At 42.5% G+C, this 19,795-nt stretch overlaps 1 protein-coding gene across 1 annotated transcript in view; it reads left to right on the forward strand.

The window, feature by feature from the left end:
• The first annotated feature begins 2,613 nt into the window (after positions 1-2,613).
• Positions 2,614-19,795, forward strand: part of ADAM17 (ADAM metallopeptidase domain 17) — a 66,241-nt gene continuing 49,059 nt past the window's right edge. The window contains exons 1-2 of the mRNA XM_002812303.5: positions 2,614-3,014; positions 15,245-15,377. Coding sequence (XP_002812349.1) covers positions 2,918-3,014; positions 15,245-15,377 — 230 coding nt within the window. The 5' untranslated portion in view covers positions 2,614-2,917. The remainder of the gene's footprint in view (positions 3,015-15,244; positions 15,378-19,795) is intronic.

Here is a 19,795-nt window from a genome sequence, read left to right on the forward strand (position 1 = left end):
CCAGGGGGCATATAGTTTAAAAAAATTATTTTGGTGCTGAGTGCAGTGGCTCATACCTGTAATCCCAGCACTCTGGGAGGCCAGGAGTTTGAGACCAGCCTGAGGAACATAGCGAGACTCCATTTCTATAATAAAAAAATGTAAAAATTAGCCAGGTGTGGTGGTGCATGCCTGTGGTCCCAGCTACTGAGAAGGGTGAGGCTGGAGGATTGCTTGAGCCCAGGAGGTCGAGACTGCGGTGAGCTGTGATTGTGTCACGGTACTCCATCCTTGGCTACAGAGCGAGACCGTCTCAAAAGATGAAACAGACCCGGGCGTGGTGGCTCATGCCTGTAATCCCAGCACTTTGGAGGCCAAGGCGGGCAGATCACGAGGTCAGGAGATCCAGACCAGCCTGGCCAACATGGTGAAACCCCATCTCTACTGAAAATACAAAAATTAGCTGGGTGTAGTGATGCGTGCCTGTAGTCCCAGCTACTCGGGAGGCTGAGGCAGGAGAATCCCTTGAACCTGGGAGGCAGAGGCTGCAGTGAGCCAACATCACGCCACTGCACTCCAGCCTGGCGACAGAGCAAGACTCCGTCTCAAAAAAAAAAAAAAAAAAAGATAAAATAATTAATCTATCCAGTGCCCCTCTTACCATATTCCTTTGGCTCTTTGTCTCCCCCACGTGGTGCTATTTTATCTTAAAAGTATGCACAACTGATAAATGAAAGATGAACTGCAAATTGGAATAATTTGGGTCCTGATTTGTGAATTGAAAAGATTACTTGAAATTTGGAATCTCCCTGGAAATCTAGGACTTCTGGTTATTCAGGCCAGGTGCGGTGGCTCACGCTTGTAATCCTGGCACTTTGGGAGGCCGAGGCGGGTGGATCACCTAAGGTCAGGAGTTTGAGACCAGCCTGGCCAACGTGGTGAAACCCCATCTCTACTAAAAATACGAGAATTATCTGGGCGTGGTGGCGGGCGCCTGTAATCCCAGTTACTTGGGAGGCTGAGACAGGAGAATCACTTAAACCCAGGAGGTGTTCAGTCGGTTGTAGTGAGCCAAGATTACGCCATTGCACTCCAGCCTGGGCGATAAGAGCGAAACTCCGTCTGCCCCCCGCCCACCCCCCCCCCAAAAAAGAAAAGAAAATGGATCGAGATCTTTTTTTTTTTTTTTAAACGGCATTTACTAAACAGCTAAGTACCTTCTATGAGCAAGGCACTGTACAAGAGCTGTTGGGGATACCAAAATAATATAATCTACAATCTACTAAAGTTATAAGCTGGACAGTATGGTGACTGGATGTTCAGAAAAGAAATCAGATGACATTATTATGATACACCAAAAAAGCCCCCCAAAAACCGTACTCAACTGTCACATTCTTACGGAATACAATATTTAAAGATTGTATACAATTTGCATGTGAAATTCTGCTTACTTTTTGATTAGGTATGCCACTAATGGGTATGTTTAATAAAGATATTTTGTACCTCAGATGTACAGACCAGGTCCGGTTGATTTTAGCCAACAATGTATTGTTGAAAAAGACGCTGATATTTTACTGCGGCAAACCACCATTAACATAAATTTTAACCACAGTTTGAGTATTTTATTAGGAATAAGCCTTGAAACTTGAATAGGACTAGTATTTTATTTCTAACAATTTACCGTTTCATAATAAAGGCTGTCTCACTCTTAAGTGGAAAATGTATTTATTATGTCCTACTTTTATGAACTTTGGTTGAACTAAATAAAACAGCAACATGTACCCAACGTTTTTAGACTGTTTTATTCAGTACCATAAACACTCACTAAACTATACAGAGCTAAAATCATGCAAAAGATTACAAAACAAACTGCCTTGGGAAATTTCCAGTCTAAGCTAAATGGACCAAGTATAGGATTGAATTTATGAAGTTGGTGGGAAGTACAAGAGCACAACAGCTCTTGTACTCACAGGTAAGGTCCTAGGATTCTATTTGTTGAAGTGTCTGCAGACCCTCTCCCTACAGCAGGGGCGTAGAGCAAATGTGCATTCAGGAAGTGCTTATTAGTCCCCCCAAAACCTTTTTCGTGACAACAGACGGATGGAGGCCTCAGACGACTCTGGCAGTTGGACCCTGAACCAAATGCCTGAGCTGCGCTCGAAAGCCTCGTCTCGCAGGAGCTGGCGAGTGGCGCGGGCTTCGGTGGCCGGGCTCGTGGCCCGGGGCGGGGGGGGGGGTCCGTGCCCAGGGCACTCTGTGGCTCGATTCATGTCCCCGCCCTCCCACCTGAGCACACTGGGCAGAGAGTCTGCGGCATCGGGCCAGTCGCGCCTCCTCGTCCGCCCTGGGCAGGTCGCTGGGCCCCAGGCCGCTTTTTACAGCTCCTTTAATAAAATGGACAGCAGGGATCCTAACCAGACGTGGGCACCAAGACAAAGAAGGCGGCCAGACGCGCCTGAAGGCCTGCTCGCTAGCACCCGCCTCCCCATTCCGCGGTCACCCCGGGACAGAGGCCAGGCCGGACTGGGTGGAGTTGGGACTTCTACGTCTGCGTCCAGGAAGGCGCCGGGCGAGCCCCAGCTGGACGTGACGGGCGGGGCCGAACACGGCAGCCGACCAGAGGCCTGCGGCGCACCGGCGTGGGGCGGGGCCAGCGGAGCCTCCCGGGCTGCCGCGCGGCAGCCGGCTTCCGGCTGTGGGTGGTGCGGGGGACAGCGGCGGCCGGAAGCTGGCTGAGCCGGCCTTTGGTAACGCCACCTGCACTTCCGGGGGCGTCGAGCCTGGCGGTAGAATCTTCCCAGTAGGCGGCGCGGGAGGGAAAAGAGGTTTGAGGGGCTAGGCCGGGCGGATCCCGTCCTCCCCCGATGTGAGCAGTTTTCCGAACCCCCGTCAGGCGAAGGCTGCCCAGAGAGGTGGAGCCGGTAGCCGGGCCGGGAACATGAGGCAGTCTCTCCTATTCCTGACCAGCGTGGTTCCTTTCGTGCTGGCGGCGCGACCTCCGGAAGACCCGGGCTTCTGCCCCCACCAGAGACTCGGTAAAGACCCAGGGGAGTTGGTTTAGGCCGGCGCCTGGAGCGCTAGTTTGAGGGAAGAGCAGGGCAGCTGGGTCTATCAGGTGTTTGGGGGCGGGGTATTGGCGATGGTGGCGCGTCCCTAAGTTTTCAGTGTAGAAGGGGGTGTGGCTCTCGGAGTTTGGGGAAAGAATAAAGGAGATGGGCCTGTCTCTGAGTGGGAAAGGGCTACTGGACGGGCTCCATGTAGTGACTGAGCGCCTGAGAGGGGTTTGCTCCCTAGCTTTGTGTTTGGGGAGGGTGTTGGGAAAGCGGTAAGGAGTAGGGCGGCTGGATCTTGTTTGGAGAGGGAGATGTGGTCAGGGTTCTTGCCTTAGTAAGGAACATATCTGGTGTTGTGTGTTCCTACCAGAGCCAGAAAGGAAGGGCCCAAAGCTCCAGAATTCTTCCTGGTCCTCGAAGGAGGGAACTAGAATTTCTGCTGTAGGAGGTACTTATGCAGTAATCTCGTTGGGAGGCGGAGACTGGAGTTGGAGTCTTTAAGAGTTGTGTTTTTGCGAACATCCTAAGCACGTTCTTGGTTATTTCAATTGTAGCTTATTGGAGGTGCTTGGGAGATGGGGGGAGGCGGAAACCTGCTAAGCCAACTCGTGATGCTGCCACTATGAATGCTTTCCTTGCACTTTTAAACAAAGAAATTATCAGGAGTGAAGAGTTTGATGAGTTTAGAGGCTAGAAAGTAGAGGGTTCCTATTTCATTAGATTTTCCAGAGAGATTGGATTTTAAGGATGGACATGCATTAAGGGATCTGAACTTTGGTGGAACTAAGTTTGCGTGAACTTTTAGTGTATTTTAAAATCCTTTTATCTTTCAAAAATTGACATATAAGACACTTTGATTAATTAGTAATAAAGTGTGAAATAATGTTTTCCCAGTGTGTGAAATTGTAGGCTTGCATGGTTGTACTGGTTCCCAAATTTCACCATGATACCATGTGTAGTATTTTTTTTCTTTATATTTAGTGGACAGAAATTGTAATGGATTGATATGGATATTAAAGGTGTTGAGAATGTTAGCACTTGAACAGCGTGTCTTACGATTCTCTCCGATTGAAATGGATTACAAGTGACTAATGAAAGGCAAGGGATCTAGTTAGGAAGTGCTGAGAAGTGGTAAGTCAGTACAAATTGAAGGACATTTTGAAGTAGGATTGTGGTTAGGATGGAGGGATAGGGTAAGGGTCTTCATTTTAAAGATAAATGTTAGTAAAAAGAATAAATATGTATTTTGAGATATTAAAATTATATTTGCACCACCCTGACACAACTGTTTCACTTATGTTATTAATCTGTTGTTCGTAGGTGGAAAAATAAGCATGAGTCCCAAGGAAGTATACAGTTTAAAGAAAAACATTACTTTCTAGATCAATTCATAACATTTGCAGATCGTAAGGTTTTTTAGACCATTTTTTTTTTCCAAGACACAGTCTTGCTCTGTTGCCCAGGCTGGAGTGCAGTGGCGCGATCTCATCTCACTGCAACTTCCGCCTCCTGGGGTTCAAGCAGTTCTCCTGCCTCAGCCTCCCGAGTACCTGGGATTACAGGCATGTGCCACCACGCCCAGCTAATTTTTGTATTCTTAGTAGAGACGGGGTTTCACCATGTTGGCCAGGCTGGTCTCGAACTCTTGACCTCGTGATCCGCCCACCTGGGCCTCCCTAAGTGCTGGGATTACAGGCGTGAGCCACTGCTCCTGGCCCATATGTTTGTTTTTTATTTGCAAAATGCAGACCGTCTGTGCCAGAAGAATGCAGAGACTTTTCTTTTTTCTTTTCTTTTCTTTTCTTTTTTTTTTTTTTTTTGAGGCAGTGTTTTGCTCTTGTTGCCCAGGCTGGAGTGCAATGGCATCATCTCAGCTCACCACAACCTCCGCCTCCCGGGTTCAAGCAATTCTTCTGCCTCAGCCTCCCAAGTAGCTGGGATTACAGGCATGTGCCACCACATCCGGCTATTTTTTTGTATTTTTAGTAGAGATGGGGTTTCTCCATGTTATTCAGTCTGGTCTTGAACTCCTGACCTCAGGTTATCTGCCCACCTCGGCCTCCCAAAGTGCTGGGATTAAAGGCTTGAGCCACCACGCCCGGCCTCTTTTTTTTTTTTTTAAACGAAGTATTTGAAGGACACACAAGTATTATACGTGGCATTGGAAATACAAAGATCAGACGATATCCATCTTCAAATGGTTATAGCATAGGGAAATAGACATCCCTTTAGGACACTTCTAAAACAGCATAGAGGAGAGTGCTAGAGTACGTTATAGCAAGTGTTATCACCAAATGAATCTTAAAGATCAAGTCTAGTTTTCAAATAAAGGAGGAGGAAAATGAGTCTCAGGAAGATGCTGTCAGTTGTCAATGATGAACATAGGCCTTGTGGGTATTTTTCTTTTGAAGAATGACTTTTTTCTTTTTCAGTTTGCTTGACAGCTTACAATATAATTTGTTGCTTAACTTAACCTTACCATTAGATTGAGTTGGTCAAGACTAGCAAATAGTTTCATAGTTGAAAAGCATGCTTTATTATTTATTTTTTATGTTTATTGTCCTACAAATATTACTATATTGCAGTACTAAATATCGATTAGGCATATGACAACATTTTTCTGAAAGGCAAAAAATACCTAATAAAATGAAGCCTGGTTTTTAGAGTCCTCTATGGGTCACCAAAAATGATTTCAATTGAACTGTTATGAATTGCATAATTTAGGAAAGTTAAGAGTCATATGAGCTTAGTCATGATGATATCTTGTTGAAGTTGCAGCTGGGGTGTATAAGTCTCACTTTGATTTCAAAATTGTTTTCCCCTTGTGTTACTTTTAATAAAAGAGGATGTAGTGGGTGGGAGGAAGAAATATAGGTCACAGATGAGGAATGAGAAAGTTTGTATCTGAAACATGTATTTTCAAATTTACCTTGAGGTTATTGGCATGGGGATTCTCCATATTGCAGTGCTGATTTCATTATTGACAGCACCATTTTACTCAGTATTTTGACATCTGGCTTTCTCTTTTGATGTTAATTTTGCTTACTGGCTGCATTCCTTTGAAACCTAAATGCTTAACTGCCCTAACTGCTCCAAGGCAGATTTAATGTAACTCTGCTTTATATTAGTCTAAGAGATAAACCATATTTCACGAGTAGAATGGAGAGGAGTTAAGCAGATAATTGTGATGGGGAAACTGGAGAGATCCTTTTGACTTTCACAGGTTTTCCTAGAACATTAAATATAGGTTTCCTCCAAGGCCAATTGTGGTTGATTTTTGGATCCTTCACCATTTTCTATTGTGAGATGATAAGTGTATACAGCTGGAAGTGTAATGTGAAGAAAGTCTGAAAAAGATTGATAGGAAAGGAGGACAGGAATGGGCTTCATTGAGGTAACGGAAGTGAAATGAAGGGCTTTTCATATATGGGTTGACAGCATCCCTAATCTGAAATGCTCCAAAATTTGAAGCTTTTTGAATGCTGGCATGACAGCACATATTACCCCGAACACACGATTTTTTCACTGTTAATGGTATATTTTTTACTGTGTAGTACTTATGTGTGAATAGGTATAAGAAAATGATTACTTATTGTAGCATGTAAAATCAGTCAGGAATGATGGTGATGCCAAACAACCACAGATTATTTATGTGGGTGGCCGAGACAGTGACACCTTTGCTTTCGAATGCTTCATTGTACACAAACTTCTTTTCATGCAAAAAAAGTTACTTAAAAATATTGTTTAGGCCAGACGCGGTGGCTCGCGCCTGTAATCCCAGCACTTTGGGAGGCCGAGCTGGGTGGATCACGAGGTCAGGAGATCGAGACTATCCTGGCTAACACGGTGAAACCCCGTCTCTACTAAAAATACAAAAAATTAGCCAGGTGTGGTGGCGGGTGCCTGTAGTCCCAGCTACTCGGGAGGCTGAGGCAGGAGAATGGTGTGAACCTGGGAGGCGGAGCTTGCAGTGAGCCGAGATCGCGCCACTGCACTCCAGCCTGGGTGACAGAGCGAGACTCCATCTCAAAAAAAGTAAGTGAATAAATGAAACATAAATGAATTTTATATTTAGACTTGGGTCCCATCCCCAAGCTACCTCATTATGTATATGCAAATATTTCACAATTTAAAAAATTCTGATGAATGAAACACTTCTGGTCTCAAGCATTTTGGATAAGGGATGCTCAATCTGTATCTCTTTATTTACTCCTAAAATCAGCCAAGGAAATGGGCATCTCTCCGTTCCCCCCACTTCCTTTTTTTTTTTTTTTTTTTGTTGTTGTTGTTACATGAGTTGTACTGGTTTCACTTCATTTGACAGTGTTCTGCTAATGACTAGACATGTATCTCTGACCTGGACTTGTTCTCTGGAGCTCATATTCAGCTGCCCATTTGGCACTTCAAATATAACATGTCCAAAATTAGTTACCCTTTTTTTTTTTTTTTTGAGACAGAGTCTCACTGTCACCCAGGCTGGAGCGCAGTGGCGCAATCTTGGCTTACTGCAACCTCTGCTTCCCGGGTTCAAGTGATTCTTGTGCCTCAGCCTCATGAATAGCTGGGATTACAGGTGTCCCCCACCACGCCTGGCTAATTTTTTTTTTTTTTTTTTTTTGTATTTTTAGTAGAGATGGGGTTTCATCATGTTGGACAGGCCTGTGTCGAACTCCTGACCTCTGGTGATCCACCTGCCTCAGCCTCACAAAGTGCTGGGATTACAGACGTGAACCACTGCCCCAGCCAGTTACCTATTCTTTTGATTACAAGAATGAGTAGCTGGACACAGTGGCTTACACCTATAGTCCCAGCACTTTGGGAGGCTGAGGCTGGCGGATGACTTGAGGCCAGGAGTTCAAGACCAGCTTGACCAACATGGTGAAACCCGTCTCTACTAAAAATACAAAAATTAGCCAGGTGTGGTGGCGTGTGCCTGTAATCCCAGCTACTGGGGAGGCTGAGGCAGGAGAATTGCTTGAACCCGGGAGGCGGAGGTTGCAGTGTGCGGAGGTTGAGCCACTGCACTCCAGCCTGGGCGGCAGAGTGAGACTCCATCTCAAAAAAAAAAAAAAAAAAAGAATGAGTATCGGATACAGGTTTAGCCTAGGACTAGGCAGGGCTGCTGGTAATTGTGGAAGTAGTCTCATTGCCTAACCTGAAACTTGCATCCTGGTTACTGGTCTTGCTGGAGAGTCTTGGCTCAGGTTACGTCCCAGGTCCGTTGAGGAGCCCTTGATAGGGAATTAGTTGAAGCAGCTCATACTCCATCCTCCTTTACTGGTATAAATCCATAAAATTGTTTAGTTCCCAGGCTCTGGGGTCCCTGGCCTAGCAGAGAGCCCTGCTCCCTTTTTCTCATTCCTTAGTCCCAACAACCCGCACCTGACACTTACTACGCATGGCCTGCTTCCCTGTCCTGTGTGTTTTGGGGAGAGCTGAAGAGGAAGGCTCCTGTATCTTCAGCACAAACACAGTAAACACTTCACAGCAGTACTGGCTTTATGTTTTCCATTTCTGGTATCAGAAGTAGGAGCATGACACTGATAGTGTCATTTTGGGGAAACTTTTTGTACTTCATGCAGCAGAGTGAGCTGAGTGCCTTGGGATTCTGCAGTACACTCGCAAGTAGTATTTTAGGAAAATGCAATTTGCTGCAAAAATAAAAGAAATTAATGTAAAAAATCCACAAGCTGGGCGCGGTGGCTCACGACTGTCATCTCAGCATTTTGGAAAGCTGAGGGGGAAGGATCACTTGAGCCCAGGAGTTTGAGACCAGCCTGGGCAACATGGCAAGACCTTGTCTCTACAAAAAAATTGATACAAAAATTAGCCAGGCGCAGTGGCATGTGCCTGTGGTCCCAGCCACCCAGAGGATTGCTCATGCCCAGGAGGTTGAGGCTGCAGTGAGTGGTGATTGTGCCCTGCACTCTAGCCTGAGCAACAGAGCGAGACCCTGTCTCAAAAACAAAACAAAACGAAAACCCACACGTTTCCAGAACCTTCTCATACAACACTTTATTTACATTGTTCTTAAATACATGTGAGACAGTTATATACATACCACTATACTTATGTGTATATATATTGATATACACACAAAATTATATACATAATTTTTGTTTGTTTTTGAGACGGAGTCTCACTCTGTCGCCTAGGCTGGAGTGCAGTGGCGTGATCTCAGCTCACTCGCTGCAACCTCTGCCGCCCGGGTTCAAGCAATTCTCCTGCCTCAGCCTCCTGAGTAGCTGGGATTACAGGTGCCTGCCACCGCGCCTGGCTAATTTTTGTATTTTTAGTAGAGACTGGGTTTTACCATGTTGGCCAGGCTGGTCTTGAACTCCCACCCTTGTGATCCACCCGCTTCGGCCTCCCAAAGTGCTGGGATTACAGGTGTGAGCCACTGTGCCCTGCCATATACATAATTTTTTAAAGTTTCATGATTAGTTTTAGCTTAAAAATGTCAGCTCTGGGCTTAATGAAGAAAATATGGGTATACTTTATGTCAATGCGTTAAAGTGAGTGGCCATAAAAGCTTATCCCAGAGACAAAACAATTCAGATATAAGAGAAGTGGGGGAGTGGAAGGTTTATCAAATCTTCTGTAGGCAACTCCACAGCTACAACCAGAAGGCCAGTTTGTTACAGGCCCGAAAGCCCAGTTTTCTTTTTATTCTTCTTTGAAACCTTTAGAAGGAACAAAGTATTGGCTACTTTTTACCACTGATGTCAGTGTTAAGAATCTTGTGATAACTGCTGAAAATCACTATGTAGCTCATCAGTAACACAACTAGACATGATGACTTAATGCAAAGGAAGTCCTATGTAAATGAGCAATGAAATTGCAACTATATATAAGGAACAAAATAGAATATGAAACTCCAGAATCTTTTGTTTTCATTTCTGTTTCTCCCAAGGCTCTGTCATTCAAAACTCCAGAATCTTTCAGCATCCAGTTGTCTCCTGATATCAGCCCCTCTCTTGTTTTCTTTCTTTTTTTTTTTAATCACAGTGAGCCACAACCTAGGAGTCTTTTAGTGGTTTCTACTTGGTTTGCTCTGCAGCCTACCAGCAGATTTCCTACATTCCAGTCTTGTTCACCTCTAGCCCATTCTCCACACTGCAGTCAATGAAATTTCTTTCTTTTTGGGATGGAGTCTCACTCTGTCACCCAGGTTGGAGTGCAGTGGCGTGATCTCGGCTCACTGCCACCTTTGCCTCCTGGGTTCAAGCGATTCTCATGCCTCAGCCTCCCAAGTAGCTGAGATTATAGGTACTTGCTACCACGCCCAGCTAATTTTGTATTTTTAGCAGAGACAGGCTTTTGCCACGTTGGCCAGGCTGGTCTCTAACTCCTGACCTCAAGTGATCGCCTGCCTTGGCTTTCTCTCTCTTTTTTTTTGGATTTTGAGACAGGATCTGGCCTCGTTGCCTAGGCTGGAGTGCAGTGGCACGATATCAGCTCACTGCAACCTCTGCCTCCTGAGCTCAAGCCATCCTCCCGCCTCAGCCTCCTGAGCAGCTGGGACTGCAGGTGTACACCACCACACCTGGCTAATTTTTGTATTTTATTTTATTTATTTTTTTGGTAGAGACGCGGTTTTGCTGTGTTGCCCAGGCTTGTCTTGAACTCCTAGGGCTCAAGCGATCTGCCCATCTTGGCCTCCCAAGGTGCTGGGATGACAGGCATGAGTCACCACAGCTGGCCCATAATGAAATTTCTAACTTACAGCTATTGCCATTATCCAAAGCCCAGAATCCCTGATTTCCTTCCATAGCCCTTCGTGACCTGACCTGTGCCTGACTCTCCAGCCTCACACCTCATATTCTCTCTGTACTGCTCTGCACTGCAGCCTCATTGAGTTGCTTTCACGTCTTTAAGTGTTGTGTTCTATTTTTTGTGGACTTCAGCATATGTTATGCCCTTGACCTAAGGCCTCTCCTTTCTTTTCCTTCTCTGGGGTGCTGCCTCATCCTTTTGGTCTTCAAAACCGTTTCCCTGGGAAAACATCTTTGACTCAGCAGGCAGGGATCATGCCCCTGCTGTGTCTGTGCATAACTTTCTGTGGCTCCTTCTGTCTTGGTCTGTGATGTACTTTATAATAATTTTGGTCTTTCCTCCAGTGTCACAATACTGGAAGTCTGTTTCTTTTTCTCTGTGTTGTATCCTTAGTGCCTGAAAGGTAGGAGATTCTCAATAAATATTTGTTGAATAATCAAGTAAATGGAGTCTGGTGGAAAAGAGAAAAAATAAGTGTAGAATATATGTCAAGAAAGGAGGGGTAGGGGGATGAAAAAGACAACAAAAGCACATAACAAAAAGCAAAAACAACAAAAAATAAAAAGCAGATGACAAAAAAGATAAAAAAGATAACAAAATGATGATTGCTGTGGCAACTTGTAGAAGGTAAGGAAGGTGCTCTCATTCTAGAGAGAAGTAGGCAGCCATTGTAGTTTTTTAAAGAGAGAATACGGGCTGGGCTCTGTGGCTCACGCCTGTAATCCCAGCACTGTGGGTGGATCACGAGGTCAAGAGATCAAGACCATCCTGGCCAACACGGTGAAACTCCGTCTCTACTAAAAATACAAAAATTAGCTGGATAGGTGGCTTGCACCTGTAGTCCCAGCTACTTGGGAGGCTGAGACAGGAGAATCGCTTGAACCCAGGAGGCAGAGGTTGCAGTGAGCTGAGATCATGCCACTGCATTCCAGCCTGGCGACAGAGTGAGACTCCATTTCAAAAAAAAAAAAGAAAAGAATATGGCCAGACACTGAGTTGAGATAGACAGTGCGGCAGTGTCTGCTCTTAACTGTAATAAACTCTACTGTAAGAAGCAGGTGGTTTATACTTAAGTTTATTGAGAGAATTGGATATGGATAAGAGATAAACTCTTGGGAAATGGGGAGAAATATAAATTCTGTTGGAAAGGCTGTAAAAAATTGAGATTACTAATGGTTAGAATTTTGGAAGTGAAGTGCAGTGAAATATTGAGTACCCGAGAGGTTACTTGTTAGTGAAAACACAATAGCAGTAGTACATAGCTACAGTTTGGCTCCAAAGGAAGAACTGCTTTTACTATAGTTTGTAATGGCTTCAGAATCTTCAATTTGAGATATCCAGTTATTAAAAGATAATCAATTGCAGTTGAAATGCATTAGTCAAGTATTTTAAGGTGCTTTAGCAAGCTATATTTAAAAAGTGCTTATTATAGAAAATATACCCAAAATAACCAATGATGTTACTGTCTTGTGCTTATTTTTTCTAGACCTATTTTTATACATAGTTAAGATTATACAATATGAATATTTCTGAAATCTGTATTTAACATTATAACATGTATTTTTCCATGTTCTTTCTTTCTTTTTCTTTTCTTTCTTTTTTTTTTTTTTTTTTTTTTTGAGACTGGGTCTCATCCTGTCACCCAGGCTGGAGTGCAGTGGTGCTATCTTGGCTTACTGCAGCCTTGACCTCCTGGGCTCAAGTGATCCTCCTGCCTGAACCTTCTGAGTAGCTGAGACTACAAGCACATGCCACCATGCCTGGCTAATTTTATTTTTACTTTTTGGAGAGATGAGGGTCTCACTATTTTGCCCAGGCTGGTTTCGAACTCCTTGGGTCAAGCAATTCTCTCACCTTGGCCTCCCAAAGTGCTGGGATTACAGGCGCGAGCCACCACCCCCAGCCCCATGTTCTTAAAAACCTTTTGTAAACGACATTTAAAATAGTTGCAGATTTTTTCCCGTCTTTGGAAGTGTTACAACAACCAACCGTTACACAGTTACTAATTTACCTTCATTCTGGTTTTTGTCCTTGAAAATAAGGCAAGGCTGAATAATGAACATCTTTGTGGCTAAAGTTTTTTTCTTTACTTTGAGTTGTTTCCTTCCTTTAGCTTAGTTCAGTGGTTTTTTCTTTTTCTTTCTTTTTTGAGATGGAGTCTCGCCTTGTTGCCCAGGCTGAAGAGTAGTGGTGTGATCTCGGCTCACTGCAACCTCCACCTCCCAGGTTCAAGCAGTTCTCTTGCCTCAGCCTACCGAGTAGCTGGGATTATAGGCGTCTGCTGCCATGCCCAGCTAATTTTTTGTATTTTTAGTAGAGACAGGGTTTTGCCATGTTGGCCAGGCTGGTCTTGAACTCCTGACCTCAGGTGATCCATCCGCCTCCGCCTCTCAAAGTGCTGGGATTACAAGTATGAGCCACCATGCCTAGCCAGTTCAGTGATTTTCATATTTGAGTGTGTCAGCATTGCCTGGAAGCCTTGTTAAACACAGACTATTGGATCCCACTGAGCAGATTTCTGTTTGAGTAGGTCTGAGGGGAGACCTGAGCATTTGCATTTTTAACAAATTCCCAGTTGATGATGATGCTGCTGGTTTGGGAACTACACTTTGAGGACTACTGGGCTATATTATTGACAATGAAACTATAATGTTGAGGTTAAGTTCCTAAGTCAGTAGGAGTGATTATGATCTTGAATGAAACTGAGTTCATGTACCAACCTGTATCAAGGAAATTGAAGAACTAAAGGACCATATTGCATTTCAGCACTGAGAATTCGTGCAGTTTGTGAACATGTGAGTGCTGATATGTGCAAGGTTTTTGCTGAGTATTGTGAGGCAAGGATGTTGTAATGAATAAAACATAGCCCTTTTTGGCTTTTTTTTTTTTTTTTCTGAGATGGAGTCTTGCTCTGTCGCCAGGCTGGAGTGCAGTGGCGTGATCTCAGCTCACTGCAATTTCCGCCTCCCAGGTTCAAGCGATTCCTCTGCCTCAGCCTCATGAGTAGCTGGGACTACAGGCGCCTGCCACCACGCCTGGCTAATTTTTTGTATTTTGGTAGAGACCAGGTTTCACCATGTTTTCCAGGATGGTCTCCATCTCCTGACCTTGTGATCCCCCTGACTTGGCCTCCCAAAGTGCTGGGATTACAGGCGTGAGCCACCGCGCCCAGCCCTGCCTTTTTTTACCCCCCGGAGATGGAGTCTTGCTCTGTCGCCCAGGCTAGAGTGCAGTGGCGCAATCTCAGCTCCCTGCAACCTCTGCCTTCCGGGTTCAAGCGATTCTCTTGCCTCAGACTAGCTGGGATTACAGGCGTGCACCACCACGCCCGGCTAATTTTGTATTTTTAGTAGAGACAGTGTTTCACCATGTTAGTCCGGCTGGTCTGGAACTCCTGGCCTCAGGTGATCCTTGGCCTTCTGAAGTGCTGGGATTACAGGTGTGAGCCACCACGCATGGCCTCATTTGGGAAACTTTTGATATCAGAATCTTAGGTTTTTCATTAGAGATTGTCAAATTTCCAAATTCCTCTGGAAGGTAAAGGCCTAATTGCTAGCATTCTGGAAGCCAGTTAGGATAGGAGGGTAGGAGGGTAGGGTATTGGGTAGAGGATAAAGAAGGGGTTTGGGAAAGGCAGGAGGTGTCTCTTGGCAGTTGTATGGTTAAATTGAGTTTTTGTTTTATTTAGTGATATGTGTTTTTTGGGTACATGTAATATTTTGATACCTGTATGCAATGTGTAATGATCAAATCAGGGTGATTGGGATACCCATCATTTGAAACATCTTTTCTGTGTTAGGAATATTACAAGTCTTCTAGCTATTTTGAAGTATACAATAAATTGTTAACTATAATTTCTGTACTGTACTGTCAAATATTAGAACTTACTAATCAAACTGTATTTTTGTAACCCTAACCACTTTCTCTTCATCTCCACCACTCCCACTTCCCTTCTCAGCCTCTGGTAACCACCATTCTGCTGTCTACCTCCATGAGATCCACTTTTTTAGCTTCCACACATGAGTAAGAGTCTTTCTTTTAAAACTGGTTTTGTGAGCATATTTAACATCAGTAGCAATAAACTTGTATTTTAAGCTCCTGTTGCTGTATTTTGAGGACCTTCTATGTCCATTGGAAGGATTTTGAATACCATAGTGTCTGCAGTGATATTTGTTGAAAGAAAGGGAAGGCATCAGTGCAAATATTTTTAGACAGTTTTTAAAGAGACTCAAGTCACCCAATTTGTCTTCTAAAAATCCTTCTGATTTTGGAAGAGGCAGTAGAGTTTCTGTTGATAAAAAATGATTTATAGTTTGTGCTTGGCACTTCGTAATGGATTACATCAGGAAAGATTCATTGTCTGGCACTCTCATTTTAATGATACTACAATTGATTATTAGGTTTAGATGCTAATACCTTTTTTACCTTTATTTCAGAGAAGCTTGATTCTTTGCTCTCAGACTACGATATTCTCTCTTTATCTAATATCCAGCAGCATTCGGTAAGAAAAAGAGATCTACAGACTTCAACACATGTAGAAACACTACTAACTTTTTCAGCTTTGAAAAGGTAATTTGAATTATTCATGGAATAATGTTGGGGCACTAGGGGCTTGGTTTGGCAAAAACAAAAAAGTAAGGGTATCTACTGAAATCTTGGGAAATTACATTTTGAAGATTTGTAATTAATTTCCAGTATAATGCTTATTCTAAAATTCATACTGGGGCTGGGTGCAGTGGCTCATGCCTGTAATCCGAGCACTTTGTGGGGCCAAGATGTGTGGATTACTTGAGCTTAGGAGTTTGAGACCAGCCTGGGCAACATGGCAAAACCCTGTCTCTACTAAAAGTACAAAAATTAGGCATGGTGACACGTGCCTATAATCCCAGCTACTTGGGAGGCTGAGGCAGGAGTATCACTTGAACCGGGGAGGTGGAGGCTGCAGTGAGCCGAGGTGGTGCCACTGCACTCCAGACTGGGCAACAGAGTGAGACTCTTGTCTCAAAAAATAAATAAATAAAATAAATAAAGTTCATACTGATGAGTATTTTTAAAAAAGTAAATAGGTGTTGCAGAGGTCTTAATGATGGTAACGATATTTAGAAAATTCTAACAGATAATTTTAATTAATTGAATGCTTATAAAACCTTTTGTTTTTGGTGCTACTTTAGAACCATTAATCATGTGCTAAATATTATCTTTATATATGAAGAGATAAAGATTTTGTTCAGGACCCCACAGCCTGGTGGTGAGCTGGGTCTAGAATTTACTGTTCTATTTATTTATTTAGCTAACTAGTTAGTTAGTTTCCAAGATTCTTTAACCTGCTTCATATTTATTTATTTTTAAAGACCGGGTCTTGCCATGTTGCCCAGGCTGATCTTGAACTTCTGGGCTCAGGTGGTCTTTCCATCTTGGCCTCCCAAAGTGCTAGGATTACAAGTGTGAGCCACCATGCCTGGCCCAAATTTAATGTTCTTTCTACATTGAGTTCCTCTTATTTCTTAGCATAAATTGATGGATATGTTCTATTTCAGTGGTAATTTTAATACCACGTGTTGTTTTGCACATTGAAATGTTAAATAATTGCAGGCCTCTTTTTAAAGTCTTTAGGAAGCTTTATTCAGTATCAAAAAACAGACACATAGAGAATTGACTGAATTATTCTTTATTTATTTTTTTGAGAGTCTTGCTCTGTCGTCTAGGCTGGAGTGCAGTTGTGTGATCTTGGCTCACTGCAACCTCTGCCTCCTGGGTTCAAGCAATTCTTGTGCCTCAGCCTCTCAAGTAGCTGGGACTACAGGTGCACACCACCACGCCTGGGTAATTTTTGTTATTTTTAGTAGAGACAGGGTTTCACTGTGTTGGCCAGGCTGGTCTTGAACTCCTGACCTCAAGTGATCCACCATCTCGGCCTCCCAAAGTGCTGGGATTACAGACAGGAGCCACTGCATCTGGCCATCTTTATTCTTTATATAGGACAAGGCTTCTCAACTATGTTAAAAAATAAAAGGAATATGTGCATCTGGTTTAAAAAAACAAGCCATGGAGGATATGCAAAGTTTTTACTTCTAACTCAGTTAGACTTCTCAGACCCAGAGAGGTTCCTTTGTAAACTTCCAATTTTTTTTGTTTTGTTTTTTTGTTTTTTGAGACAGAGTTTTGCTCTTGTTGCCCAGACTGGAGTGCAATGGCACGATCTCAGCTCACTGAAGCCTCCACCTCCCGGGTTCAAGCAGTTTTCCTGCCTCAGCCTCCTGAGTAGCTGGGATTACAGGCGCCCACTGCCACGCTCAGCTAATTTTTGTATTTTTAGTAGAGATGAGGTTTCACCATGTTGGCCAGGATGGTCTTGAACTCCTGACCTCAGGTGATCCAACTGCCTTGGGCTCCCAATGTGCTGGGATTACAGGTGTGAGCCACCGTACCCGGCCCAAAATATTTTAATGCATATTTTTTGCCTATAGGTCTCTGTGTGTGTGTGTGTGTGTGTATAGGTGATATAGATAGCATATTTACCTCATTTTAAACAGCTGCATAAATATTCCTATTGCATAGAATTGTAACAACATACTGACTAATACACTACAGATGGATATTGTTTAACCAAAGTGATTTTTTTAATACAACAAACAATGCTCTAGTGAGTATCTTTGTAAATGTATACCTTGGTGAGGTGTTTTTATAGGATATATTCCTGGAAGCAGAATTACTGGGGCAAGGATATGTATACTATGTTTATTGATATTGCTCTTTCCTCCAGAAGAGATTTGACAAATTTATTCTTCCAGCAGCAACATATGAGTTTACCTGTTTCCTGTTATCTTTGCCAATACTAGGTTTATCAGCCTTTAACTTTCACCCCTCTAAAGGGCATGGCATTTTATAGTTGTTTTGATTTTCATTTTGTGTGACATTGAGCATCTTTTTATATATTTGTAATTAATTTGTTTTATATTTCTGTAAATTGCCTTTTTATATCTTTTGACTATTTTTCTATTGAATTTGTCTTTCTAACTACTGAATTGTAGCAGTGCTTAGTATATTAAGGAGATTGGTCCATTGTCATGTGGTTATTTTAGGCAAATTTTTAATACAAATTATTTTAATTTTTCCTAGCTATTGCAGTTATCCTTAGGTTATTTTTTAATGACTTCTTTTTATTCAATTTTATGTCAGAATATTACAGTATTGGTTATTAGCTTTCAACTTACACCAAATTTGAGCAGATTGGTAATATTAATAGCTACAGTTAATCAGGTACTTATTTTCTGTAATTTACTGGCATTTTACACAAGTTGTCTCTAAAAGTGATTCCTTTTTTGAAGGAACAAAAAAAAAATTAAGGCTTAGCTTAGTAACTTGCCCAAGATTACTCAGCTAGTAAATGACAGATACAAGATTTGAACAAAGGTTGGACTCCAAAACTTGTGTTATTTCTGCTATACTGGTGGAGAGTTTGGTGAAGAAGTGGATATAGTAGCAAGAAATGAGTAGGAGCAAAGGAAGAGTGAGGAAACTATAAAATGAAAAGAACTCAAAGTTTAGCTTTTTGGGTTTCTTTGGATTTGAGGTGGCCTGTAGAATCCGTATTCTAGAGGCAAAAACTTCCATAGCCTTACATATTTCTCTTTCAAGTTCGGTAGATGACATTGATTCCTTAAGAAAATATTAAATCGTAGCCACTTGTTATCTTTTCTCTGTGTAAGAAAGCAGGGAAGTATGTAATTTATTTTACAAAGTTTCCATACTAAATATTTAATGGGAAATTTATCTAACAGTCTATGGAATTTTATACCAGGTGTTTTAAAATAGGTTATTTCCTTTAATCCCCAAAACCATTCAGTTATTAGGTGATATTATTTCCATTTGTAGATAAATACTTAGGATTCAAAGATTAAGGCTGAGGTCAGACAGTGAGTAAATGAAAGTAGGACTTAAGCCAAGTTTGTCAGACTCCAAAGCCCATACCCTTTCTTTTCTATCATATTGCGTTATTAAAGTTTAAAACAAGAACAAAAACAAACTAAGATAGCTGAAATAATCAGTTTGTATCAGGGCTGAATTAACTCTATGAAACCCCTCATTACTTGATGGTAAATGAGAAGATTCTGTTTTTCGATAGCAGTGGAAGGCAAAGTAATTTAAACCAAGATCATTGCATTAAATTTGGATGTAACTATTAGAGGTTGAAAAAGCATAGAAACACTGAGAGGTTGTATGAAGAGTTGAAGTAACTTAAGAAAAAAAGAAACTTGTTTAAAATTTGCCTTACAAGTTTCATTTCCTTTTTGTTATAAATCAAGAAATTATCAGCCAGGCGCGGTGGCTCACACATGTAATCCTGGCACTTTGGGAGGCCGAGCTGGGTGGATCATGAGGTCAGGAGATCGAGACCATCCTGGCTAACACAGTGAAACCCCATCTCTACTAAAAATACAAAAAATTAGCCAGGTGTGGTGGCGGGCACCTGTAGTCCCAGCTATTTGGGAGGCTGAGGCAGGAGAATGGCTTGAACCCAGGAGGTGGAGCTTGCAGTGAGCCGAGATTGTGCCCCTGCACTCCAGCCTGGGCGACAGAGTAAGACTCCGTCTCAACAAAAAAAAAAAAAAAAAAATCAAGAAATTATCTTATTTTTAAATAATGAAAAAGCTGCAGAGTATATACTGTTTTGATGCTTTTTTGATGTTGCCTGAATTTTTTTGGAAAAAGTTAAATATTTCTCCTAAAAGTGAAATATCTCAGATTATTTGAGAAGGTCTAGAACTGATAAAGAAATGAAAGTGACATACCTGACTAAATGGACCATTAAAACTGGTTAGGATAATAATGTTAATTCAAACTGGTTAGCTGGTCTTTAGTTACTGTAAATTCTTAAGTCAAAAGTCAGAAAGATAAAACGTTAAAGAAATCTGTAAAAAAATGACTTCACATAATTTTGGGATTATCCTCCCAAAGTAAAAGAAATTTTGACATATTCTATTGGA

This window comes from Pongo abelii, chromosome 12, assembly GCF_028885655.2.
Source record: "Pongo abelii isolate AG06213 chromosome 12, NHGRI_mPonAbe1-v2.0_pri, whole genome shotgun sequence".
NCBI lineage: Eukaryota > Metazoa > Chordata > Mammalia > Primates > Hominidae > Pongo > Pongo abelii.